The sequence below is a fragment of the Grampus griseus genome (genome assembly GCF_964374135.1).
Source record: "Grampus griseus genome assembly, chromosome: 9".
Classification (NCBI taxonomy): Eukaryota; Metazoa; Chordata; class Mammalia; order Artiodactyla; family Delphinidae; genus Grampus; species Grampus griseus.
The window spans coordinates 61,542,082-61,569,644 of record NC_139003.1 but is presented as its reverse complement, the minus strand read 5'-3'; the positions used below and the strand labels follow the sequence as shown (position 1 = coordinate 61,569,644).

At 37.8% G+C, this 27,563-nt stretch overlaps 1 protein-coding gene across 4 annotated transcripts in view; it reads left to right on the top strand.

Annotated features, from left to right (window-relative positions):
* ICA1 (islet cell autoantigen 1) overlaps positions 1 to 27,563 on the top strand; it is a 144,556-nt gene that overhangs the window by 6,151 nt on the left and 110,842 nt on the right. For 2 of the 4 annotated variants that reach the window (XM_082662008.1, XM_082662009.1), the window contains exons 2-5: positions 11,490 to 11,526; positions 15,369 to 15,534; positions 18,984 to 19,056; positions 24,662 to 24,785. In XM_082662008.1, the coding sequence (XP_082518134.1) occupies positions 11,510 to 11,526; positions 15,369 to 15,534; positions 18,984 to 19,056; positions 24,662 to 24,785 (380 nt within the window). In that variant the 5' untranslated portion in view covers positions 11,490 to 11,509. Of the gene's footprint in view, positions 1 to 11,486; positions 11,527 to 15,368; positions 15,535 to 18,983; positions 19,057 to 24,661; positions 24,786 to 27,563 lie in introns of all 4 variants that reach the window. The other 2 variants (XM_082662010.1, XM_082662007.1) reach the window with 2 other exon arrangements.

The following is a 27,563-nucleotide window of genomic DNA, read 5'->3' as shown; positions in this document are numbered from 1 at the left end:
TACTCTTTCCTCTGTGTTGCCGTAGGCAGCATGGGCAACATTGTGAAGTACGTAAACTTTGCGTTGGTACCAAACCACTTGCCTCTTTCTGTTTCCTGCTTCTCTCTTCTTTGCACTCCTGACCTGAAGCTCTGTGCCTTTGAGCTACTTCCTGGTGGTTCTACCTGGTTATTCTACGTGCCTTACCAGGTATATGTCCAATGGACCTGTCTTTCCTGATTCCCACCAAAATAATTGGTCTTGTGCCTTATTTGCTATTAATAATGGTTAATAATTTATTCACTATTAATAATAACAGCACTATTGCTGCTGTTTATTCCAGTAAATGTCTTCCCTAAGAAAGTAGCAAGAACCTGGAAAAGGGATCTTTTATTAGTTCTCAAATAACACCAAGTAGATGACCCAAGGGTGGCTCTGTTAATTGGGGTACGTGAAAATGCAAAGCTCTCTCTTTCTGCCTGCTTCCCTTTGCTGCTGACTTTTATTTAAAGGTCCTCCTCTTGCATCTCCCTCCCCTGCCTGGGCTGCCTTCATCCCTTGCTCTTAAACCAGCCCAAACTCCAACATGATTTAGGGGCCACTACTTTACCAAGGAAAGTCCTTGAATCCGTGCCGTTTCCAGAGAAAGGAGCTGTGTGGGTTTGTTTACAGGACCTGTGCACAGCATAGATATTTTATAAACCACGTACTGGTGTATGTGTGTTTCAGTAATTTAAAACTAATGAAAAAAGCTTACTCTGTGCCTTGGGAAATTTCCTTCAATCCTGGGCCTCAGTTGGCTTATCTATGAAAGGGGAAGATTGGACTGAATGATCTGTAAGTTCTCTCCTATCTCTGAGTGATCCTGGGGAGGCCTAAGAAATTACTTGATCATCTCTTTAAGAGGCTTTCAATTATGAATTTAACCTTAAAGAAAGAGAACTTTGTAAACAGTAGTATCTCCCCAATTGTTCTGATTGTTGACATTATGCTTATGTGTAATTTCATATAGGTGTCGTCACTACATTCACATTCTTCTTCTTCCTTCACACTTGTAATATTATTAACCATTCATATTTATATATGAGTTATGTATATTTCATTTATAAATATATGTATGCATTTTATATTTGTAGGTATTTATATATGTGCGTATGTGTGTGTGTGTATATATATATATAGAGAGAGAGAGAGAGAGATTGATTGTCCTTATATTCTCACTTTTGATGGCCTAAAGGTAGTTCATCCACTTCACATAATCATTCCTGTGAATCTGATTTAAAGCAGTATATTTTGCATATAGAGTTGGACCTTTTTAAAGCAACTTATTATGAAAATGTGAATTGTAGCCATTTTGTAGTTCATTTTAAAAGATTATATATACACGTATATATACACATATATGGTCTTTGTATATATACATACACATGTATATAAATAAGATTTTATTTTTGTAATGACATCTCTGACAGGATAATTGTCAGAGATTCTGGGGAGAAAACTGTTTAAAGGTATTTATATTTGTACAGAAGATTGATGACCTGAGTTACGGAATTAATTTTTAGCTGTTTGCTGCTTTGTTTAATGCCTTAGACCAAGGCTGTCCAATAAAAATATAAGGGCAGCCACATGTGTAATTTAAAACATTCTAGGAGGCATATTGAAACAACTGAAAAGAAGCAGGGGACATTAGATGATATACTTATGTAACCCAGTATATCCAAAATATTATTCAACATAAAATATAAAAATACATATATAAAATATAAATAAGTATGAACATAATTAAATATAACATATAATATGTAAATATATATATATATAATATAGCTATTTAGTTATATAAAATTTAAATATACATATATATCAATATAAAATACATATAATTTTATCAACATAAAATATAAATGAGTATAAAATACAAATTTCTTAATAGACATTTTACTTTTGGGGGGTTACTAAGTCTGCAGATTATAGTGTGTGTTTTACTTGAAAGCATATCTGATTTCAAACTAGCCATATTTCAAGTTGCTCAATAGCCATGTGTGTTTGAAATATTTCAAACTAGCCATATTTCAAGTGGCCGATGTACTGGACACCACAGTCTCGGATGAGAAAGTTAGTTTATCTCAGATTAATCTTTCATAAAAAAAATTTATCCCAATTATAAAATGCAGTTTTAAAATTTAATTTAAGGAAAACATGTATTCCCATCATTTAATAATGTTCTATGCTGGCAGTTGAAGCCTCTAGTATTTCTTGACAGAAGTTGATTGAGACCTTTGTCTGACTAGGGTGTTCCTTCATTCTTCACCTTGTGACATTAAGCTTTTAGAGAAAAAGCCACTGTAAGTACCAGAGATTAAAATCCATACGTATGCTAAATTTGAATTGACATTTGAAAGTTACATAAACCAACCTAAATAAAATCAAGGGTGAATATAATTTATACAGCAAGGGTTTTTTAAAATCCTTTCTTTAGCAAAGATACCCTATTTGTTCCTATCTGTTTCCAGTCTTCTAATCCATTTCGTATTATTTGCTCTTTTAGATTTCCTTGAGGTTTGTTGTGTTCAATGCTAGCCTCGTCATTACTACCATCATGAGTTTTGTTGCAGCACAAAATTCACCCTTACTCCTCCTTTGCAAGCAGGGCTGTAAGCAAGAGAAAGAAGAGCAAGACCTAGATTGTGCCCCTTGTGAGCAATTTGAGTTTGTGGTTTATTTTGATTTTAGTTTGTTTTGTGGGGACATAATATTTTTAACTAATATTAATGTTAAGGATGAAAGCTTTTTAGAGAATACATTGGCTTTTTTTTAACGTTTCTTCAAATATGGGATACTATATTTGATATTTTCCTTTGAGAGACATCTCTTGGAAGAGAGGAAGAGACTCAGGAAAGCACCAGGTTGCTAATCAGCTGATGAGTGTTTCAGTCCCAGAATTCCTCCTCCTAAACTTGATCTTTAAGCTGATCTTGGAAAAGTCTCTCTTTCTAGAAACCCAATTTCCTTATCTTTAAAAAGGAAGATGTTGTGTTCATTATCTCTAAGCTTTCTCTTAGATGTAAATATCTCTGAAAATAATTAAAATTAGCTTCATGGTTTTGTGACTGAGGGCATCCTAGATGTCAGCTAGCCTAGTCTACTATTTTACAGATGAGCCAAGTGAGGCCAGATAGTGAAGTGACTTGGAGGAGGGACAGATTTGTGGCATGGTTGTGGGTTTCCCGGATTTTATATTGAGCAGCATATTGGGAGACAAGTTATACTGGCGTTAAAAATATTTACTTCAGGATGTGATTTTAATAGAGTTAGGGAGTTATTAAGCTTAATTAATGCCTGTATATAATACTTGAGCTGTTTTGAAATGTGAGCGATCATTTAAAAATATTTTAAAAATATCCTAAGCCCCAATTCATTAACAGAAAATGCAAACTTGCATGTGTAGGGTTTAAATAAAAACTCATCTATCATCTATCTTTTAGCTGCCTTGAATAAGGTTAGAATTCTGCTTTCCTCCTGTAGGACTTGCTGACTCACAAAATTAAAGCATGACTCATAAAATTAAATCATGATGGTGTTTCACATTTGCTTGTGAATTTATGAAATGTCAAAAATCATTTGCAGGAGACCCAAACTCAGCTAGAAACAGAATCCATTTAAAGTTATATGGAATGCTCAAGTAGTCATAACCCTATCAAAATCTGAAAAGGAAGGCTGTGATATCTGAGACATAGAAAAACACCCATAAAAGCTAGTCAAAATCACATTACGTTAATTAATGTTTAGCTTTTGAAAGGATAGAAGATAATTCAACTTCCCACCTTCCACAGGGATCTCTCTTTATCAACTATGTGTGAACACAGTTTGATGCATCAAGATTGAAATAATAATAAAAATAAATATAGTTAATTATGCCTGGAGGAATTGTTTTAGTTTTTCCTCCCCATTTCTACTGAAACCATTTAAATATTTATATTTAAAACACTTTTCCTTCTCTACATGGGAAATTATAAAAATCATTGTAGACATAAGAGAAAGTGACTAGAGGTAAACTTCTGGGAAAAAAAGATGAAAATACATTGAACAAAATAAAAAGTACAAACATAAATTGTTTTTTAATGTGGCACCTAGAACCTCTGACAAATGTGTGTTTCTTCATTTGGCAAGTCGTCAGGAGCCTGTATCTGAGCCCTGGCTCTGAAGCTGATTTGCTTTGCTCTCTCTGGATCACAGGTTCCCCAATTTAAAAGGAAGGGGCTTCATTCCATTGTTTTCTCAACTTCCTCTAGGCTCTTAAATTATACAGCTTGTATTAGTTCTGAGGTTATGCATCAGAGAAACAAAACCAACTGTTGAAAACTGGTAATATTTCTAGATGAAGTTGATCTCTGAGAAAACGGAAAGATGGAATGAGGAGAAAATTATATAAATTAGTATCCTGCAATTGGAAGCTAAACCCAAGAGATCTGCCAAAGGCATCCAACATTTGTTACGGAAAGTCAATTAGGAAATGTAGCAAAGACAGGACATAGAAAGTGACCACTGCATTTGAAATAGACAGCATCAAATGTCTACCCTCCAGGAGAGACTGGTCCCCATGTGTCCCCGGTCACAGCTCCTGTTCTTCAAGTTCTAGGAATGCATAACTGCTTACAGTTGGTTGCACACACACACCATGCAGTTCTACTGTGGAAGCAATTTGTTCATTGCTTTCCCTCTGCCTGGTATAATACCCTCCCCACATATCCACACACACACTCCTGCCCTTCCCCTGACCAGCAACTACTGATTCTTAGAATCCCAGCCCAGAGGCTATGTAGGAAGCCAGCTCGGTGCCCTGACTTCTTTGTTCGTCTAACCCTGGGCACCTTCCTCATCCATGGCACTTCTTCCCCATCACAGGCAGCACTTGGCATCCCCTGACTTCAGATTCTCCTGTTCACTTATATACAAATAGCCCCAAAAGTCTATGGCAAATAGTGATGTGTAATTTTATAGAGGTTTAGTTTTAAAGAATTACTCTGTATTTGATCAAATATAAGAAACTATTGCTTATAAGCTCTTTTACCATTTTATGTTCCATGAAGAAGGAAAAATGACTGCCAAACAGTTGACAAGGTATCGATTATACAACACATCCTGGTTTCAGGAAGGTTGGAATGTGAACAGATTTGCACCTTCGATTCAATGACATGTGGTGCCGTGAAGCTGGTGTTTGGGAATGAGTGATTTTACTATGGGATGATTCAAACATACCCCCATGCACCCACATCACTGTAAGACTCTGTTCTGTTCTCTTGAAAAGTGTGTTTCTTTTGGGGGGAAAAATGGCCCACTTCCCAAAGAAAGCTAAATGCTGGTGTGCACAACAGAACTGAAGTGCTCTAAGATGGTGACAATTTTTAGTTAGAAAATAGAGATTTTGAATAAATTAGACAAATGACAAATTTGGCTGTGGCTCTGATCTGCAATTCAAGAGAATCCACCATATGCTCAGTACAGATATAGGAAAAAGGGATTCTGGACTCAGTCTCAGCTAGTACTCCAACTAATAGAAAACCTGCTCACTGAGAGAAGAGAAAAACCTACTGCTAAAGTTGGAAAGATAATTAATTTGAGGCATGAAACTGCATAAGAAACAGGACACACTTAGGAAATGTGAGTCAAGAGGAAGCTTACTGAAATATTTTTGTGGGTTGAGAATATTGATATGGTGAAATATAACTACTCATCTTACCTTTACTCTGCGTAAGCGTTGGCTCAAGAATTTTAGACTCTTTGCATAATTCAAATGTAATCAGAGGTGCTATCAGCTAACTCCATAAACTCATAGAGAAGTGTTCTGGGCCGGAACAAATGTTCAGTGCAGCTGAAGGCAGCCTGTATGGAATGAAAATACTCTGCCATGTTACATTTCCAAGGAGGAAAATCCAGTATCAGGGTTGGAGGCAGCCATGGACAGACCGAATCCACTTTGTAGCAATGCATCAAACTTTGTTTAAACCAGGCTTGCTTTAGTGTTCTATGAACCTTGGGGTATTTGGAAAAAACTTTTGCTTAGGTATTGGCCAACCAGTGTGTTCAAAATGGCTTTTCAATGGCTATTGGAAATAAAAACAAGTGAGACAGTTGTGGTCTGTCCACATGGGTGGATAAAATTGAAGACTCAACATACCAAGCATGAAGAAAAGCATAGAGGAGAATGAACATAATGACTGCACAGAACCCCTGTAGAAAATCTGAACAAAGTATCCCTGCTCCCACTTCTCCCAGTTTTCCCCATGTGGCGAGATGGTCTCGCATCCACATGTGTGTGTCAGAGAACAGCTCCTGGTTTTAATGCCTGACCTCGTATCCTGAGGTGGAAGTATTATAATTCCATCACAGTGCAGCCTGGGAAAGTCTAAGAGGATTAGGTCGGTTGTCTTATGTCACCCAAGAAGATGCTGCTGGCCTCAGTAGCAGTCCCACCTCTGAGTAGGGAGACATCTTTCCCCTTTATTACTTGTCTTAGACACAGAACCTTTTCCTCACTCACTCATCCTCCCACTCTCAGGGTTGCGACATCAAAATTAGGAACTAACTTTTCATTGATCTATTAACTCTTGGGCCTGTACTATTTTTTTTTTTTTTTTTTTTTTTTTTTTTTTTGCGGTACGCAGGCCTCTCACTGTTGTGGCCTCTCCCGTTGCGGAGCACAGGCTCCGGATGCGCAGGCTCAGCGGCCATGGCTCACGGGCCCAGCCGCTCCGCGGCATGTGGGATCTTCCCGGACCGGGGCACGAACCCGTGTCCCCCACATCGGCAGGCGGACTCTCAACCACTGCGCCACCAGGGAAGACCCCGTACTTCTTTGAGTAGGTCTTAAATATTATTGGCTCATCTGCTTTGTCCCCGGGGAGACAGAATTTAGTGAAACACAAGCATTCATGTGGTCAAGTCATGCTGAATTTAACAATATTGGTGCTTTTCTTTTTCTTATCATGGAATTCACAGTCCGTGAGCAACTTCATACTTGCTCTTCCTTGCCTGTCTCCTAAGGTAAGGTGACCACAAGTAGAACTTTAGGAAGTCTTCTCTGTGCTATTAACAACCTTGAGACCTGATACCATTCATTTTGGGCTTCTTTCATAAGTGCTTTGTGGCAGAAGTGGAGAAAGAGCTTCCTCTGCAGAATCGTGAATTGAAGTATTAGCTAAACATATACTTTATTGTATTTTAAAGGGAAAATGATATTTTTACAGCAGAGTTTACAAATTTGGGGATACATGAAGATCTTTTTATATGTCTCTTGCAAATGTCAAGAGTCTCTTGGATCTAGAAATTATGTTTATATACGTCTGTCTTTCCTGCTCAGCCTGCACGGCCCGATATTATAGCCAATAACCACATCTAGCCTTTGAGCATTTAATGTGGCTGGTCTCAACTGAGATGTACTATAAGTGTAAAATACATACCAGTTTTCAGACTTGATACAAAATCATGAATGCAAAGTATAGTTAGTAATTTTTTAATTGATTGCCTGTTGAAATAATATTTTAGATATATTGGGTTAAATAAAATATATTTAAATTTTTTTACTTTTTACTTTTTTTTTTAAATGAATGAGTTTTCCTGTTATTCTACATTCCTGCTAGGACTGGTATTTTCAGCTTTGTTTGTTTGTTTGGAATGTAACCATTCTAATCAATGTGTAGGATTTCTCATATCTGTTATTTTCTTATAATCTCCTTATTATCAGGGTCTTTGTATATGATTTTTTTCCCATTTGTATATCTTGTATGGTAAGGTGTCTATTTGTATACTTGCCCGTGTTTTTTAACCTTTTGACTCCTTTCACCCATTTCTCCAGCCACTCACCACCCACCTCTGGTGACCACCAATATGTTCTCTGTATCTATGAGCTTGTTTTTTTGTTTTGTTTCTTTGTTTTTGATTCCACATATAAGAGAGATCAGAAGATATTTGTCTTTCTCTACCTGACTTATTTCACTTAGCATAATGCCCTCAAAGTACATTTATGTTGTTGCGAATGGCAAGGTTTCCTTCTTTTTTACGGCTGAATAATATACCATCATAAGTATGTGTGTATGTGTGTGTATACACACACACACACAGAGGCAACAATTTCTTTATCCATTCATCCATCACTGGACACTTAAGTTGTTTCCATGTGTTAGCTATTGTAAATAAGACTTCAGTGAACATGGGGGTGTGAATATCTTTTTGAGTTAGTGTTTTCACTTTTTTTAGGTAAATAACCAGAAGTAGAACTGCTAGATCACATGGTAGTTCTATTTTTAATCTTTTGAGGAACCTCCATACTGTTTTCCATAGTTGCTATGCCAATTTACATTCCCACCACATTCCCACCAACAGTGCACAAGGGTTCTCTTTTCTCCACATCCTCGCCAATGCTTGTTATTTCTTGTCTTTGATAATAGCTATTCTAAAAGGTTTGAGGTGATATCTCATTGTGGTTTTGATTTGCATTTCCCTGATGATTAGTAATGTTAAGCATATTTTCATGTACCTGTTGTCCATCTCTATGTCTTCTTGAGAAGAATGTCTATTCAGATCTACTGCCCATCTTTTAATCAGATTGCTTTTGCTGAGTTGTATGAGTTCTTTATATATTTTGGATATTAACCCCATATCAGATATATGATTTGCAAATATTTTCTCCCATTCAGTAGGTTGCCTTACATTTTGTTGATGGTTTCCTTTGCTAGGCAGGAAGTAGAAGCCTTTTAGTATGATGTCCCACTTACTTATTTTTGCTTTTGTTGTCAGATTCAAAAAGTTATTGCCAAGACCTATGTCAAGGAGATTACTGGCTATGTTTTCTTCTAGGAGTTTTATGGTTTCAGGTCTTACATTTAATTCTTTAATCCATTTTGAATTTAGTTTTGTGCATGGTGTGAGACACTAGTCTAGTTTTGTTCTTTTACATGTAGCTGTCCAGTTTTTCCAACACTATTTATTGAAGAGACTGTCCTTTCCCCATTGTATATTCCTGGCTCCTTTGTCGTGAATTAATTGACCATATATGTGTGGGTTTATTTTTTTTTTACTTTTTTAATATGGTTATTAGATCATTTAAAATTACTTATGTAGCTCATAGTATATTTCTATTGGACAGAGCTGATCTAGACTCTAGGTTCCTTGAGGCCAGGGACAGTGCCTGCCACATGTTAATTAAATGCTCGATGCATGTTTGATAAATCAAACTGTTGAAATGAAATGAATGAACAGATGAGAATTATAACAATTTTTTTAAATAGTTCTTTTGACACTGTGGATTTAGAAGGTGATAGGCCAGGTGAGATGGGTTTTGTCAGTAAATCTTAAAATGTTTATTAATTGTCCCTGGTGTATGGGACTGAAACATACATTAAAAGAGATGCAAGTGCGGGCTGCAACTGCCATCTCATGAGACATTCAGATATCCCCTGTAGGCTGACCTGATTTTGCCACCCACGATTCCTTTGTTCAAGTGCCTTATATAATCCAGAAGTTTGTTCAAGAATGATCTATTTCTAGAGAGGATTTTTCCTTTGTGCCATTTAGCTGTGGTTCTCAGACTTTAATGTGCTTAAGAATCACTTGCAAAACCTGTTACAAATGCAGATTCCCAAACTCATTTCCAGAAATTCTAGTTCAGTAGGTAAGGGATGGGGCCCAGGAATCTTCATGTTAACACCCCAGAAGATTCCTGCGTAACTGACTTGTAAGCAATACCGTGAGGAACACTGCTGTATGGCATCATAATCTGGGAATAGCCTGAAAGTTCAGGAAAAGGGCAGTTTGTTTAGTGATTTTTATTATCTATTATACTATAAAGAACTCATTGTTAAATATATTAATAATCAAAAATTAATCAAAAAATTGCAGCAAACAGAACAATCAACAGTGAAAAGGCAACCTACCAAATGGGAGAAAATATTTGCAAACCATATATCAAAGAAGGGGTTAATATCCAGAATATATAAAGAACTCCTATAATACAATAACAAAAAAATTACCCAATTAAAAAAATAGGCAAAGGACTTGAATAGACATTTCTCCAAAGAAGATATGCAAATGGCCAAAAAGCACATGGATGCTCTCCAGGAAGAAGAGAGATGCTGGTTACGGGATGCTGTCATTTCAGAGGCATCCGGACACTCTAAGAAAATGTCCTTCCTCTTTCCTGTCCCCATACCTGAAGCCTGGAATATCAACACCTCAATTGCGTTCCCTCAAAACATTTTTTAAAAGCCTTGGAGAGACTTCCCTGGTGGTCCAGTGGCTAAGACTGCGCGCTCCCAATGCAGGGGACCCAGGTTCAATCCCTGGTCAGGGAACGATCTAGATCCCACATGCTGCAACTAAAGAACCTGCATGACGCAAATGAAGATCCTGCATGCGGCAGCAAAGATCCCATGTGCTGCAACTAAGACCCGGTGCACCCAAATAAATAAATTTAAAAAAAAAAAAGCCTTGGAAACTCTGATCATTTTAGGGATCCTGGTTGTTAGGACCCTTTCTGAGGCAGAGGGAGAACGATTGGGTTTATGTTGTTGAAGTAGCCAGAGCATTCACACTCTGAGCATTCACTCCAGTGGCCAGCAGTCTGTGTCTGGTCAGAGGCCATTCCTTTAGGTAGCGAACTCTCCGTTCTTTCCAGTAACTGGTAGGCAAGTGTGGCTGGGCTGGCTGTCTCTGCCCCTCCCTGGGGTTGGCTAGCTCCCACGAGGGGGGCAAGTGGAATGAGGGGCAAATGTATCAAGTGACTCCCATATTTACTAATGAGATGAAAATACAGTACTTGGTAGGTCAAAATTGAAATAATCTCATTTTCCTCCTTTGTACACTTCTTGGTATCTTGTTCTGGGTTATCAATTCTTTTTGTTTGTTTTTGCAATGTGTTGGTTTACCTTCTAGAAATACTGATTATGAAAGATTTAAAATCTGTAAAGAGACAGACAGATGCAGTATACTCACCACCTAGCTTATCAAAGAAAATATTATGGGTACAAAGTCCCTGTATACTCCTCTCAAATAATATTCCGCATCCCCACTGCAGTGGTAACTGCTGTTTGGAATTTAGTGTTCGTCCTTCATATGCAATTCTTTATACCTTCACTCTGTAATTGTATATTTCAACAATATAGAGTATTGTTTGGAATGTTACGGTCTCATATTTTATGTAGTGTTTTGCAACCTGCTTTTTTCATTCCACTTGCCTGTTCACTTCTTAAACTTCATTGAGGATATTTCTTCCAGTATTACTTAACTAAACTACTCTAGACATTGGGGTACAGTGATACTGTGTAATAATGTTTGGCCCCCAAGATACAACTAGAAATGGCTTAGATTGAAAAACTTTATATGTGTCAAATTAATGTATAATTATAATATAGTGTGTAACTGTTAAACATATTTGTTTTATTTCAGGTTATAATATAACTTATCCTCTCATGCTTTTTCCCTGTCCTTTCTCCCCAAATCATCAACAGTAGAAAAGGAAGAAGAAGGAAACATGTCAGGACACAAATGGTAAGTAATTTGTTGTCTCTTCTGAACTGGGAGAGGCTAGTGAAAGAAGAAAGCATGTAGTATATGCTCAATAAATGTCTACTGAATGGAAAAATCAAGAGTCACAATAGCAGTAAATAACCTGTTAGCCTATACCCAATGTTGAGTATAGTCAAGTTTTCAGTATCCCTACTAAATGTAATATGAAAACCAATAATCAAAAATATTCTCTAAGAAATTCATTTATGTGTAACTTTCTCCTGGGAATCTAACAATGGCTTTTCTTACCACCGTTTTTTTCAGTGTAATGAGTTGATACATTTTTTAATCTGTCTTATTTACAACTTCAAATATTAGGGTTATAGGGGAATTTTATATAGGGCAGCTATAAAATAACAATAAAAATAACTCAGACTCATTAATATATAGTCATGACTTCAACCTTCATGAACATTCAGGAGCCAGTCATGGTTGGAAGTAGATGATGCTGAATAAAATAGATGTGGTAATTACATGACAGTGTTATCACTGCCTTTCACATGCCTATAAAGCATCTAACAGCATGTTAAACCACTTATAAATTCCAGTTCTGTTACAAGCAGTGTTTCTGAACCCTTCTGAAACCTTGATCCACTGGGCAAGCAGATCTTTGTCGTTTTTTACCTTCTTTAATTTGTATCATGAAAAAGTGCATTGCATATTTTCATTTTTCAAAGGTACAATTGATTATAATAAGGAATATACTTTTTAAAATAAATTTATTTACTTATTTATTTTTGGCTGAGTTGGGTCTTTGTTGCTGCGTGCAGTCTTTCTCTAGTTGTGGCGAGCGGGGGCTACTCTTCGTTGCGGTGCGTGGGCTTCTCATTGAGGTGGCTTCTCTTGTTGCGGAGCACGGACTCTAGGTGTGCGGGCTTCAGTAGTTGCGGCTCATGGGCTCTAGAGCGCAGACTCAGTAGTTGTGGCGCATGGGCTTAGTTGCTCCGCGACGTGTGGGATCTTCCTGGACCAGGGCTCGAACCTGTGTCCCCTGCATTGGCAGGCGGATTCTTAACCGCTGTGCTATGGTTAGCGCCCCAAGGAATATACTTCGTAATCCCTCCTCTCTCAGCAGAGAAGCAGTCAGGTCCAAGTCCTCTGTAATATCAAATGTCAAACTTTAAAAGTACTTTGCATGTCTTAAAATGTAATGAGCTTTAAAAGGTAATTAATAAATAGCTAAGGGATTTAGTTTCCCTGAGTATCCCCATCTGACAGCTCTGTAAGAGTTGTCAGACTATTTTTTTAATTGTTCCAGCTTGCCTCATTAAGACAAAAGGATGGCTTCATCCTGTGACCCTCGTAATGGCTGTCATATCCTGGCAGCAGGCTCAGGGAAGTAGGTAGTTGTCATCCACCTAGGAGAGATTGGAGAGTCCCAGGAGATGAGCCCTTCCCCATAGTCCTTCTCCCATTACTGTGCCACTTCATTGCTTGCTGCTGAAATACAAGGGCTGCAGAGAACATTGAAATGCGCACTACGCTGGGATTTAGAGCCTTGGATTTTAATCCTGTGTGATTTTGGGCAAGATTCTCAACGTTTTGAAACCTAAGATTCCTCATTTGTTAAATAACGGGTGAGGCATGTTCACTAAATGACCTCTAAAGTCCTTTTTTTCCCCCTCGAAATAGAATTTTTTTGTTGTTAATCCATGACCTTTGACCAAAAAAACAAAAAAACTGGGCTTCCCTGGTGGCGCAGTGGTTGAGAGTCCGCTTGCCAATGCAGGGGACACGGGTTCGTGCCCCGGTGCGGGAAGATCCCACATGCCGCGGAGCGGCTGGGCCCGTGAGCCATGGCCGCTGAGCCTGCGCGTCCGGAGCCTGTGCTCCGCAACGGGAGAGGCCACAGCAGTGAGAGGCCCGCGTACCGCAAAAAAAACAAAAACAAAAACCTCAATAGAAAGAAATTCATCCTAGTCCCCACTCTTAAAACTCCTTTCCCCTGAAATAGCCACAGTTTGGGGGAGTATATTCTTACCATCTTTTAATGCACATACTGTGTAGAGGGATTATCTTTTACATAAAAGTTATACATATTTTCATCTTATTTTCTCTGATTTAAGCTCATAATAAAATGATTTTTATTTATATGTTTTAAATAAAAATTATATATATTTAAGGTGTGCAATATAATTTGATATGCATAGTGAAATGATTACTACAGTCAAGCTAGTTAACATACCATCTTTAAAATTTATTTAATTAATTTATTTGGTTGCTCTGGGTCTTTAGTTGCAGCAGGTGGGTAGCACACGGGCTCCTTAGTTGTGGCATGCAAACTCTTAGTTGTGGCATGCATGTGGAATCTAGTTCCCTGACCAGGGATCGAACCTGGGCCCCCTGCATTGGGAGCACGGAGTCTTAACCACTTCCCCACCAGGGAAGTCCCAACATATCATCTCCTTTTATAGTTACCACTTTTTGTGTGTGATGAGTGCACATGAAGAGTAATGCTCCTCTCCTAGCCTATTTCCAGTGTTGAATACAATATTATTAAGTACAGTCATCATGCCTGTACATGAAATATCTGGACTTATTCCAAACTTTGAATTGATGCAGAAAGACATAAAGTAAACCATAATCCTTCTCCTCTTTCCAAAGATAACCATTGCTAAGGAAGTCATCTGAAACTGATTTTTTAAGAACAAATGTGTGAATTGAAACTTGTAAATGTTATCTGGCAGGAGAGTGTAAATCATCGAGTTTTGAGATACATATTTTGGTATAGTAGTATAAAGCAATTTCTGTTTTAGGACACAAGTCTGGCACATTTTGAGTGCTAATGGGATGGGGTGGAAGAAGTTACATGTCTGCAGAGGGAGATGCCTGGGGGTCCTGTGTCAGCTTTTGGACGGGAACCTTAGACAGGAGGGAGGCGTAGACAAAGCAAGGAGGGATGGAACACCAGTGGCAAACTTTCTGTCAATATTTGGGTACCCTGGTCACTTTTACAGAACTCCATTTCATTCTGAATTGATTTTTTTTCCAATTTCTTCCTTACATACTTTTTGATATGATCTTCACTGTGCTGTTCCTGAAGAATGGCTTCCTATCGGTATTTTAAGCATTTATGTTTAAGAATTTAAAGTTTTAGTATGAGAAACCCATAATCAATTTTTTAATACTTTTTTATTTTTCAAAATTTTATTTGACTGTAGTAAGAATACTAAACATGAAATCTACCCTTTTAACAAACTTTTAAGTGTAGAATACAGTGGTGTGAACTCTAGGCACAGTGTTGTACAGCAGATCTCTAGAACTTATTCACCTTGCACCGTTGAAACTCTATGCCCGTCGATTAGTAATTTCCCATTTCCTCCTCAACCTCTGGAAACCACCATTCTATTCTCTGATTCTATGAGTTTGACTGTGTTAGGTACCTCTGTGATACAGATTTGATGTATGCTGTTTTTCAGCCCCTTATCTCTACTTTTCTGCCATCACTTCATTGTTGGCTGTAATGCTGGGCTGGAGAGAACATTGGTGTTCGGCTTTATCTCTGACTCACTGGGGTGCTTGAGGCACCCTTGCCTGACTTGGCCTCACTTTGTCTACTTCTGAAAGGAGTGTGTCCAGTCTTTGGATATCTAAACTCCTCAAGGTTTAGTTTCTCAATTTCCTGCAAAAGTTTCATAATTTCCTCACTAACTTTTAAGGTTTTGGTATAAGTTAGACTTGATTAACCTTTTGGTGTAATAACCATGTAAGAAAGTACTTATATGTTTATTAATGTTGTAAATGTTTGGATACATTTGTTCACACTATAATATCTTAACTTTTTTGAAAGTCGTGAGTAAAATGGCTCTTCGAATGCCTTTTAGCAGTTATCCCTGGGACTTACATGATCGATATGCTCAAGATAAATCAGTTGTAAATAAGATGCAGCAGAAGTATTGGGAAACGAAGCAGGCCTTTATTAAAGCCACAGGGAAGAAGGAAGACGAACACGTCGTTGCCTCCGACGCAGACCTGGATGCCAAGCTGGAGGTGAGCGCTTCATTGCCCTCAGCCCCAGCACAGCCACCTTGCTAGGCTCAGGGTCTGAGAATGTATTCACGGGGGCAAGCATAGGTGTGCTTTGTATTTGAAAACATACTGCAAACAGCTAGTTCATAAGGAAAATCTAGGATCAGATTAACTCAATCCCAGCATATTTTTTAAAAACCCACAAATTCTCCTGTAACCCCCAGTATGCCTCAGTTAATTTGTTTTTCAAGCACTTCGTTGGAATGCATGGAATGTGGTAAATTCTCAATAAATGTTTGTTGAAAAACATTAATGCACTCAAAGAGCCATTGCCAGTGATAGCAACACTAGGGTCAGGCAAATGTTTACATTTAGAAAAAAAAAGAAAACAGGATGACGGCAAAAGATCCTGGAAAGTGAGTCTAATAAGCTTGTATTGAATCCTGGAAAATTCTAGAATTGAATTAACCAATATTTAATTAGACTAGTTAATAATACAGTAAGCTGAATTCATATCTGAATGATCCTTGAATACTAGTACAACTGGTTAAAGGCCCACTAATTCCCTGATTGCTGGACATTCTGCCAGTACTTTAGATCAGAATTTAAAAAGCATTTGCTGTACAGCAGAAAACTAACACAACATTGTAAATCAACTATACTCCAAGAAAAATTAATTTTAAAAAACCCAAAATTTAAAAAGCATACTTAACACTTCTGTGAATGACAGGGCACAGAGAGAGATAACATGTCACGTGGTCTGATAAGAATTCAGAATGATATCTAAATTTAATACATAAGCTAAAGTTACTGAGCTGAACACTTAATGAGACAAAAATCAAAAGCTCGAGATTTCATAAAGCTTTCTGAGAAGGGTGACCAGGGTGGTGCAAGCCATGGTTATTCTGGAACAGAGAGGTTGAGGGGAAATATGTTAATTGTCAGTTCTCTGGGAAGGCCTGTCTTGTGGAAGAGGGATAAGATTCATTCTGTGCATCTGACGGTAGAACCAGACCCAGGGCCACTATTCATAGTACTCATCTCTCATGGAATTATCTCAAGTGTCTGTTTGTTTGCCTGCCTTCCCTCCACCAGGGGGTCAGATTCCATGACACTCAGTACACATTCAGTAAGTATTAACTGTATAAGCGTACGTGTTAATGCAGTTAAGATGAGTTCCCAACCCTTTCTCCTGTCAGTGGAATTGTTCTAACAGAAGCTGGGTTTGACAGAGATGTTCCAGCAGAGATTGCTTCAACGGAGAAAAGTAGAGCCAGGAAGCCTCTATTCTGATTTTAGTATTCTAAATAGAATTGAAATGATTGTAAGTTGCATATGCTTTTCACATCTTCTAGATTTATCTTTTTTTCCTCTTAACAACCTAGTAAATACAAGCATTACTCAAAAAGTAATTGAATATGTTATTTTCTAGCACGTGAAACACAATACAGTCATTTTATGTTTATATTTAGGTTCTTGCAGAAGCGTTTTCACCAAACCAACTGTACTTTAATCAAAATAACTGCTGTCCTAGGCACATAGCATCCAAAGTACTTAACTGTGACTAATCATTTTACACATGATAAAGATTTCTGTTGCAGGAATGTTTTAATACTGATGTTGATGTTTATAGAGAAGGAGAATGGATTCCACCAATAAAGCATATGAAAACGATGTGCAGACCATTTTGATGTGCTTTTCAACTAAGTTATCCATAGAAGACTAGCTGATGAAACAAGAACTTGTATTCTGCTGGCAAAGAAAGCTTGTATGCCAAGCTGTAATGATGGTCAGATTCTATTACAGTCTGTTGGGAAGCTCATGTAGAAATGTTCACTAAGTTTAAATATTTGTCAGAATTGCTTGTTAATGAAATCATTTTCTGAAAAACAGCTCTTAAGTACAAGAACCGACAAAACTAACCTGTGGTGACAGAAGTCTTTTAGTGGTTGCCACAGCAGAGCAGACTGACTAGATAGTGGAAATGTTTCTTATCTTACTTTGGGTATGATTACAAGAGTGTATACAATTGTCAAACTCACAGAACTGAACTCTCCAGAGGTGTGCATTTTATTGCATTTAATTTATATTTCAGTTTTTAAAAAGTGAACAGTAACAGCAGAATAGCCCTTGAACATACTTTTTTTTAACGTCCTTGCTCCTGTGTTCAGGAATGTGTTGATAGTTTGTGACCCAGAATACTGTTATCAAGCATTTGTTAAGGAACATACTCAGACTGCTGATTTTCTGTTTTGTTTTATGGTAAAGGGTTTTTGTTTTTTCCCTAAATAGGTAGAGGAGGAAGTGTAATGACATGAGATTTAGTAAAATTTATACTTTACATGACCAAGATTTATCATATTAAGCATTCATAGGAATGGTTTTTAATCTTTCAAGTATATATGCATGCATTCATTTTTATTAGAACATTTGATCATTTATATCATGAAGCCGATCTTCTGTTTTGATCCAACTGTGAAGTGCTTTGTAGTACTAGGGCATAATTGCTACATCACCATGGCCAGTAAGCCAGGGAAGAGAGAAGAATCCCTTGCCCTACTTCCTCAGAGGCATAATGTTTGTCTTCCAGGTTTTCTAATTGATAGCAGCCCTGGTCTCTGAGTCGGTGGACAGAGGATGGAGAAAGTGTAAAGTCTCTGCTCTGTCTTCTGTTTTTCTTTTTAAATTTTTTTGGAGTATAGTTGGTTTACAATTGTTCTGTCTTCTTTTGAACTGTCTCCATTTCTGAAGCAAAGACCAGAACCACCATAAGTTAAAATCTAGTGAGATTCTTCTCCATACAGCCCACCTGCTTTTCCCTTAATTTTCTCTGTTATGGCCATAGCATGACATTAGGTTTCTTCTCTATATATTTTATGAAATAATTGGGAAAATAATGAGTGATAGGAGCTGCTAGCTAAACTCGGTTTTACCAGATCTCTTCAAAGCAGACAGAACATTCAGCTGATTGATATGTTTGTTTTTATAGAGTTGTTTAAGCCTGCTGTAAAATGCATTAGGATCACAAAGTAAGCTAATGTTGTGTTTTAAATAAGATGCTTAATTGACAGATCTTCCATCTGAAAAAAAAGACAGTAAGTGGTAAAAGAAATAAATTCGATTATGAAGGAATATTGGGTCTCTGGTTTACCAAGTCCTCTAATTGGGCCCCTCACTTAGGATTTCTGGTTTTCAGCTATTATTTCAATGTCTGGAGGAAATCATCCTTCTGCAGATCTCAATGTAGATCGCAGAGCTGATGAATTCTAATAAATATAGAAAAATAGGGGCATATTTAAAAGCTTTGGTCACATTTTCTGTTCAGTACACCACGTAACACCAAGCTCATTTAGGCATACGATCTTGTTTTTAGTGGGCAAGTCAAATGCTATGGTTATATTCAATATAATTTGTTTTTTATTTCACTGCTGTCTGTTTTGTTTAGCATTTTGTTTGTATTTTTATTATAGCTGTTTCACTCGATTCAGAGAACCTGTCTGGACTTGTCTAAAGCAATTGTACTCTATCAAAAGAGAATCTGTTGTAAGTATGCCATAAGTGTGAATATTGACCAAATAGACAGTAAGAAATTGGATATTTTGCCTTAATATATAATTTTATATGTTTAGGAAGCAAGACAAGGAAACTACTGTTTAGGAGTGTCTGTCTTTGCTCTTTAATTGGTGGGGTGGGGTCTTTAATCATTTTATCAGAAATTCTTTACATAGGCTGTTTTTCAATGCAAATACCATAACAGAAGAATTTTACATTGAGTCTACCATGGATAAGTACGTGCCATTTATTTTCCTAATTATAAAAAAGTTTTTTCAGTTTTATATCTTGGGATTTGGCATTGTTTTTATTTGATTGCCCAGGCTCTCTTATGTCCAATTTTAAAATGACCAAATGGAGAAAGAAGGCAACAGTTAATTCATTGACTATATTTTGTTGACAGCGCTTCTTCCTGAACATTTTCTATGTCAGATATTGAGTTTTTTAGGGAACAAGATTTTCCGATCGTCATCCCATCTTAAAATAATTACCAACAAAGTTGTCTCTGAAATACTAAATATCAAGTTGTACGTTAGTATGTTTTTAAATTTCCATTTATAGGTCATTTAAGAGTACAATTTCTGTATTTCTGAGACTAAACTCTGAGAAGTTTGTTTCTGACTACTGCCAAACCTCTTTCCAGTAATCACAAATTAACAGTTGGGCATTTTCCTTCATTAGTAAACTTTTATGAAGACTGTTTTTCGGAAGTACAAAATCCTAGGACTTAGAGGCAGAATTTTGTAAATTACCTGTGTTGCTATTTACTAAGTGTTTGAGCTAAGACTTCTCCAGGGCTAGAACTCCATAGTCTTGGGTATGAGGAATCCAGACACATGACACACTGCCCCCAACATTCCTCTGTCCCATATCCAGTCAGCCACAAATGCTGGTCCATTTTGTCACCTACTTTGCTTTCAGATTCTCCCTGCTGTACCTCTTCACAGCCACCGCCTTAGTTCAGGCCACCATCAGCACTCTTACTTGGTTTGCTGCATCAGATTCCTAACTGATCTCCCTGCCTCCACTTTTTCCTTCTCCAGCCCACCATCTGCACTGCAGTCAGAGCGTAGTCAGCAATCTCCCAGAGCTCCCAGTGGTCAAAGCTGGGACAATTTGAGCAACAAAGTAAATAACTGATTGTATTAGGTTAGAGCCCATGAAGTAAGATAAATGTCCATTAAGTGTGTTTGGAAATAAACAAAAAAACAAACTGATATTTTCATGATATTAAGTCTTCCTATCCAGAAACATAGTTTATATCTTTTTAGTTGGGTACTCTTGAATACTGCTTCACAGAGTTTTAGAATTTTTCCTTTACAGGTATTGGGTATCATTTTTTGGATTTATTCTTATGCACGTAATATTTCTTTGATACAGTTCTACGTGGAATCCCCTCTTTAATTATGTTTTCTATATTTTTGCTGCTGGAGAATAAAAATATATCTGACTTTTGTGTTAAGCTTATATCCATTCACATTATTAAATGCTGCTATTATTTCTAAGAAAACAAAAAAGAACAAATGGGGGAGAAGAGACAGTTCTTGCTTATAAAATAATTGCAATTAATAAATCTAGAAAGAATGAGGGAACCACAGCATCACCATTAGGTAAATACCACAGTAAGAACTGTGGCAGGCAAGATTAACTGAAAGATGTTTTAATTAGTGAAAGTTTGAGGAGAAACTGGACCTTTACATAGTCTTCTGTATTTACCCCCCAAATTTTTAATAATTACAAAAGGAAAAAATCATAATTTTACAGTGGGGAAATCCAGTAGACATGACATGAACCAAATGATGGAGGTTAACACCGTCAGTAATAATGTGTGTTGATCTCCGGTAGCCCTGATATGAAACACTAAGAAGGGCACTCCACCTCTGCGGTTTCCTTCCCCCAAGTCTGTAACCCCAGTCTAATCATGAGAAAGTAGACAAACCCAAGTTGAGGGACAGTCCACAAAATTCCTGAGCAGTACTCTTAAAGGGCGGCAAGGTCATAGAAGACAAAATAGCCTGAGGAACTGTCACAGGTTGAAGGAGACTAAAGAGGCTTGACAACTCAATGTGGGATCCTGGAAAAGAAAAAGGACATTAATGGGAAAACTAGGAAAATTCAATAAGATTGTGGTTTAGGTAGTGGTATTGTACCAATGTTTTTTTCCTAATTTTGATCATTCTACCATGGTTATATAACATTAGGGGAAGAAGGGTGCACAGGAACTCTGTATCCTATTTACAATTTTTTCTATCAGCCTAAAATTATTTCAAAATAAAGGTTTCTTAAAAATGTACATTGGGGCTTCCTTGGTGGCACAGTAGTTAAGAATCCGCCTGCCAATGCAGGGGACGTGGGTTCGAGCCCTGGTCCAGGAAGATCCCACATGTCACGGAGCAGCTAAGCCCGTGCGCCACAACTACTGAGCCTGTGCTCTAGAGCCCGTGCTCTGCAACAAGAGAAGTCACCACAACGAAGAGTAGCCCCCGCTCACCGCAACTAGAGAAAGCCCACGCACAGCAAGGAAGACCCAAAGCAGCCAAAACTAAATAAATAAAATAAAATAAATTTATTTTTAAAAATAAATAAAAATGTACATTGGATCATATTGCTTCTCTGCTGAAAAGCCTCCAATAAGTACTGAAAGTAAGATGTATACTTCTACTCCATGGCTTACAAATTCCTACACAATCTGACCCAGTTCACCTCTCCAGCCACTTTTGCTCTTACCCACGATGTGACCTGAGGCCTTTTGCACTCACTGTTTCCTCCATCTGGGATGTCCCTGCCCTCATTGTCTCTAGTGGCCCCGTATCCTTCAGAGCTCAGCTTAATGGTCATCTGCTCAGAGATGCCTTCCCTGACCACCCAGCCCAAAGCAGCTACCAATCACTCTCTCTTACTCGCCACCCTCCCGCCCCCAATCTGGTATTTTTCTTCTTGTGTTTTGAGTTTGTTTTGAGTTTTGTATTTTTTATTTTCTGTCTGCTGCCGCTTGAACATAAACTGCATCAGAGCAGGGTCCTCATGTGTCTTGTCCATCTCTTTATTCCCAGTGTCAAGAACAGTGCCTAGTACATATGAGATCATCCATAAATTGGTGCTAAGTGAATTAATGCTGCCAAGCTAATTGGTTTTGTAGTTCTTTGGTTCCCTTATCAGGGCACATCTGAAAATCTAATTAGGAGTTAAACATGAAAAGATTTTTATTTGTCTCTGAATTAAGTCCCAGTTGAGTGAAACCTTGTAAGTAGAAACATTTGAGTTATCTGATACCTGTATTGCACCTGAATTTTAAACTTCTATAAATTTATTTCAGTATTTGAGTTTTAAAATTAAAATTAAGGAATGAACATCCCTTCTTGGAAGATGACACAGTCATCACTAAGTCATCTAACCTGTAGCCTGATGCCACTCAAACTTTTTCCACCACCCTCTGAGGAGCGCTGCCCATTACCAGATTCCAGCTCTTAAAATGAAGCGTGCCTTTCCAGTCCAAGTTTAATCCTCAAGTGTGTAAAATAACCAAAAATGGATTCTCAAGTGCTTCAGTCTACTTAGGTTTATTTAGGAAAGAGTACATTTCACCACCCTTGTAGTCATTCAGGTACCATGAATTGGTTTCTTCCTAGCCTTAAGTTCATGTGTTCATTTGTACGTGACTTGAGGTTTCAAGGTAAAAAAGGTGACAGTAGCCTCATACTGTTATAAACAAAAGTGTGAAATTTTTCCTTATTGTGCAGTTGAGTCCCATATTAGTAAGTGGAGAGGAGGAAGAATGGAAGGTATTAAAAAACAACAAACCTTCATATAATTATAGGAATTTAAAAAAATTACCTAGAACCAGGACATAAGTATCAGATAAATATTTAGAGTGAAGTATACAGCGATAACAAGGCAGAAGTTATAGTTAGTTCAATTTCACAAGCATTTCATTAGTGCCCTGAATAAGACTCTATGCTCAGTCTTGGGAATCCATAGTTTGGATGAGGTCCCTGTCCTGAGAAAGCTTAGGTTCTCACGGGAAAGATAGACACGTTGCCCACCCACGGACACCCCAGTACCAGGTGCCGAGAGGGCGCTGCTGTCACAGAGAAAGAGGGATCACCTGCTTCACAGAGGAAGTAGCTTTTGAGCTAGGCTTTAACCAATGAACTTGATTTTGAGAAACAGAAGAGGAAGGAGGGTAGTCACTGACCATCAGGAAGAATGGATTCTAAAGCCTCTTCTCCGTGGAATGTTGAGTGTAAGCTAGTCACAAATTAATAAGGAAGCAGTCGTAGCTTTAACCTTCACTTTTGGATTCTTGGTTCCTGGCTAATGTTTTACAGCTGTTGTTGGGGGGATAGTGTCAGGAATGGGATGCATTCTGAAAGAAGTCTGGATTGTTCATGAAAGCAGACAAGAATCCTGGTAGCATTTAGAAAGCATTTTTAGAGACAAATGATTGATAAATGCGTCAGTACAGAAATGTGAAATAAGAGTAGTGTTCAAAGTGTGTCCCTAGCAAAGTCTGTGTTCAGAGAAAAACCATTCTGGGAAGCTCCGTGTCACTGCGTGCCTGTGGCTCAGCTGTTGGTGAATGTGTATTCGGACCAGTAGCTGCCTAGCAGCCCATGCATCCATTGTGTGGATGCACTGCATTGATCAAATCAGTCCCCAAGGTAGGGAAAGAGAATGTTTTGCTACTATAAATAACTAGGCTATGATTATATCTGTATATACATCTTTGTGCCCATTTTTACTACTTCCTCAGGACGTAGTTTACTCCTAACAGAAGTACAACGTCAAAAGATGTGTACAATTCTGACTTTTTAATATTTACTGCCAAATCAGTCTGTAGAGAGCTTGTACCAGTCACTTTCTCACCAATAGCACCCTCTGAGGTTGTCTTTAAAAAATAAGGCCAAATATATGCAAATATTGAATCATTATGTTGTACTCCTGGAACTAATGCAATGTTGTATGTCAGTTATACCTCAATTTTATAAAATAAGAACAAAGAGTAAGGTCAAGATTAGGCATTAGCAATTCAGATTGGGTTCCAGCCCTGCATTTTAAAAATCCACCAAGTCACCAACTTGATTACCTACATACCCTCAACCTCCACCCCCTGCTCCAGCCAAGACCTATGCCATGGATAAGGTATTTGAATTGCTTTACAATCAAGTGGAATGTAACTCAGAAAGCAGGGATCAAAAAGTCAGGAAGAGGGAATAATAGGGGGAAACTGGCCCTACATTATAGGCCGCCACAAAAGATTCCCACAGTCATACTTGACAGACCCAACTCTTTTATTTCAGCTCGAAGCAGCACATTATCAGCTCGCTTTTCAGTACAGAGGTCATTTTCTGGTTCTGATTACAGAGCACCAAACGCACTGACAGATGCACTCAAGTGAATTTGATCTCTCGTTTCGTAAATGGAAGAACAGCATGAAAGTTAAATGCGGTGGAGGCTTACCTTGTAGCCTTCCACTTGGATTTAATTTCATCTCGTTTTTGCCTCTAGAAGAGAGAGGACCTTGTGATTTGTCTCTCTCCTCTCTGTCATAAAAATGTTCATTGTTCATGACTCCTTTTGGTCTTTTCTCCATCAGTCTTGTCTCAAGAAGAAAACGAACTGGGAAAATTTCTCCGATCCCAAGGCTTCCAGGATAAAACCAGAGCAGGAAAAATGATGCAAGCGACAGGAAAGGCCCTCTGCTTTTCTTCCCAGCAAAGGTGTGTGGCCTGCACTGGGGCTCTGTTGTTGGGGGAGGTCTCCTGAGAACCTGGGACCCACTCATTCATGAAGGGAACCTCCTACTGGGCTTTAGAAGACTCTTGCCTGTGATTGAGGAGCTCCTCTGTTCACAGTTGTTAGTCTGTTCGTACTTAACTCTGATTCAGATAACATGTATAATCTTTTTCCTTCCCTATTAACTTTTAAAAAATGTTTTCCTGTTTCTTCTGGTCTATAGTTATACACCAGTCACTGTGAGTGCTATCCTAGGCTTATATTTGACCTTCAGTGTTCTTCATAGCAATCCATCCAATCCCCTTCCAGCAGCTGACTAAAGCAAGAGCCTAATGAGACCAGGCAGAAGGGTTCCCCGAGTGCCCTCTGGGGGCAGTTAGCTTGAGAGGGGTGCTTTTCAAGATGCCCTCCGCGGTTCTGCTCAGACCCTAGATCAGCAGCATCAAAAGCCTCACCTGAGAGTTTGTTAGCAATGCAGAATCCAGGCCCCACCCCAGAATTACTGAATCCAAATCTGCATTTTAATGGGTCCCCAGTTGTTTTCCATGCACACTCAAGTTTGAGAAGCTCTGGTGAAGAGAAAATTGTAATAGATCAGTGATTTCTTTTTTAACACTGCCATAACTTACGTTCAAGGTCCTGTAGAATAAACAGGAGCCACTGCACAGAGTCACACTTTGTATCTGAGAAGGTGACATTCCTTCTCTCCTCCTCCTTCCCCAGTAACTAACAAGCCCCCCAAAATTTCAGTCACTAATATTAGGCAGACTTCATACCTAAATAAGGCTTGTAGGTAGTCTCCAAAAATATTCGGGCCACAAAAATTTCACTCGCCCAAACTGTCCAACATTTTCTTCTGCTGTTAATTTTTCCTCACTGCTTTCTCTCCCAGTGGGCCAAAAGCAGGCCACCACCTGTTATACAGGTGTTCCTATGAAGATCCAAGAAAGGTGGGGTGGAAAGAAAGAGAACCAAACGTGTGCATTTTTCAGTGGTTCCCCCTCCTGAGCATTCTGGTTCACTCTAATGACATTTGGACCCCAACTTTCATAGTTGAATGCAACAATTTCCAATAGTTCTCTACCCCAGTTTTCCAAGAGAAGCATTGGTTTATAATCTTTAATTGCACCTTTTAATCTTATTTATAACTGTTTTCCTTGCAAAAATAATACATACTCATTCTAGAAAAATTTTAAAACAGGAACAGACCAAAAGGAGAAAATTAAAAACAACCCAAATTTTGCTAATAGAGATTGACTTGCTTTTAACCCCTTGATAGATACTTTCAATGCATATACGCTTGCCCCAGTCTTACAAGGATCATTGATTCTTGAAAAATCTTTCATAAATTCTTATATATTTATTTATAAATATATAAGCATTATATATTTCTTAAATTATACATATAATTATCACTAATTTCAGTGGGAAAAATTCTTATACATACCTTCATGCCAAGATTACCATCCATTTATGGGAAACAAGCCAAATCCTTGGACACAATCACCACAAGAGTTACTGTTACTGATCATATAATTATTTTATAATGTTGCTATCCAGTTATACACTTGCATAGTTTTGTACAAAGTTATCTCACAGAACATATGGTACCTTAAGTTTATATAGTCTAACCTTTGGATACAGACAAAAACAGTAAAAGAAATCAACCAAAACAATGTAAATGATACTGTAAACCAGCAAACTGCCCTGTATCCATAAATTAGTGTAGCTTGGACAGCTTGCAATTTGGAAGGTGGCCTCCTGCAAGATGACTCTGATTCCATGGTACTCAACTGCTCATGAGGCACATGAAATCCAAACTACCTCTCTGCACATGAGGAAAGTAAGAAAATTACATAAAACTCCCATAAAGTTGAATTCTCAAACCTCGAATGGACATAATTTGGGATTTGCCAGAATATATTTTTAATATAAACAGCAGCATACCATACAATTTTTGAATAGTATTGCATACTGATTATTTAGCAAATTGATTTTTTGTTCAAATAATCCTAACTTTTTTTATGTCCATGTATACCTTTTTAAAAACGTCCATAGCATATTATTCCATTATCTGGGCATGCCATGATACGTTTAACCCAAGCCCTCTGTCCGCTAGTGTCCACTTCTACCTTTTCCTACTAAAGAATAAAACGTCTTTGGATTAGACCTTTAGGTGCTTTATTAATTATTCCCATTGGGTAGATTTTAGTGAATGGAAACGTGGGCCAGTCTTTCACTGAAGTTTGATGTTTCCGGTTATTGGATTTTTTCTTGGTCTAGACTCAGTCCCTTATACCACAAGTGAATGGGTTTTCACCTTTCTGATTTTATATGAAACAAGTTACAGAAAAAAATGAGGTGACTTTATATGCCTCTTTCTTTTCTTCAAGATCTGAACACCTATCATCATGTCATTATATCTTCAAAGGTTTCTAACTTTATAACAGTCAAAGAAATCAAGAATATTTTATTCACAAGACTCTGTTTCAGCCAGTTTAGAAAAATTGGCAAACTCTAAAGGAAGAGATAAAGGAGACCAGAAATGAACAGGATTCTTAGAGGAACAGCTGAGGACTCTTTCTTTAAATAGAAGTCTCCAATTTTATAAACCTTCATACCAGCATTTGTTTTACTGACTTATTTGGTAGTCATTGCCACAACAGCCCATTCAGTTTGATGAAAAGTGAGTATTAAATTTAATCCAATGGTGATAAAACACAAGCTTACTTTATGGCACAAAAATATGTTTTTGAAAACAG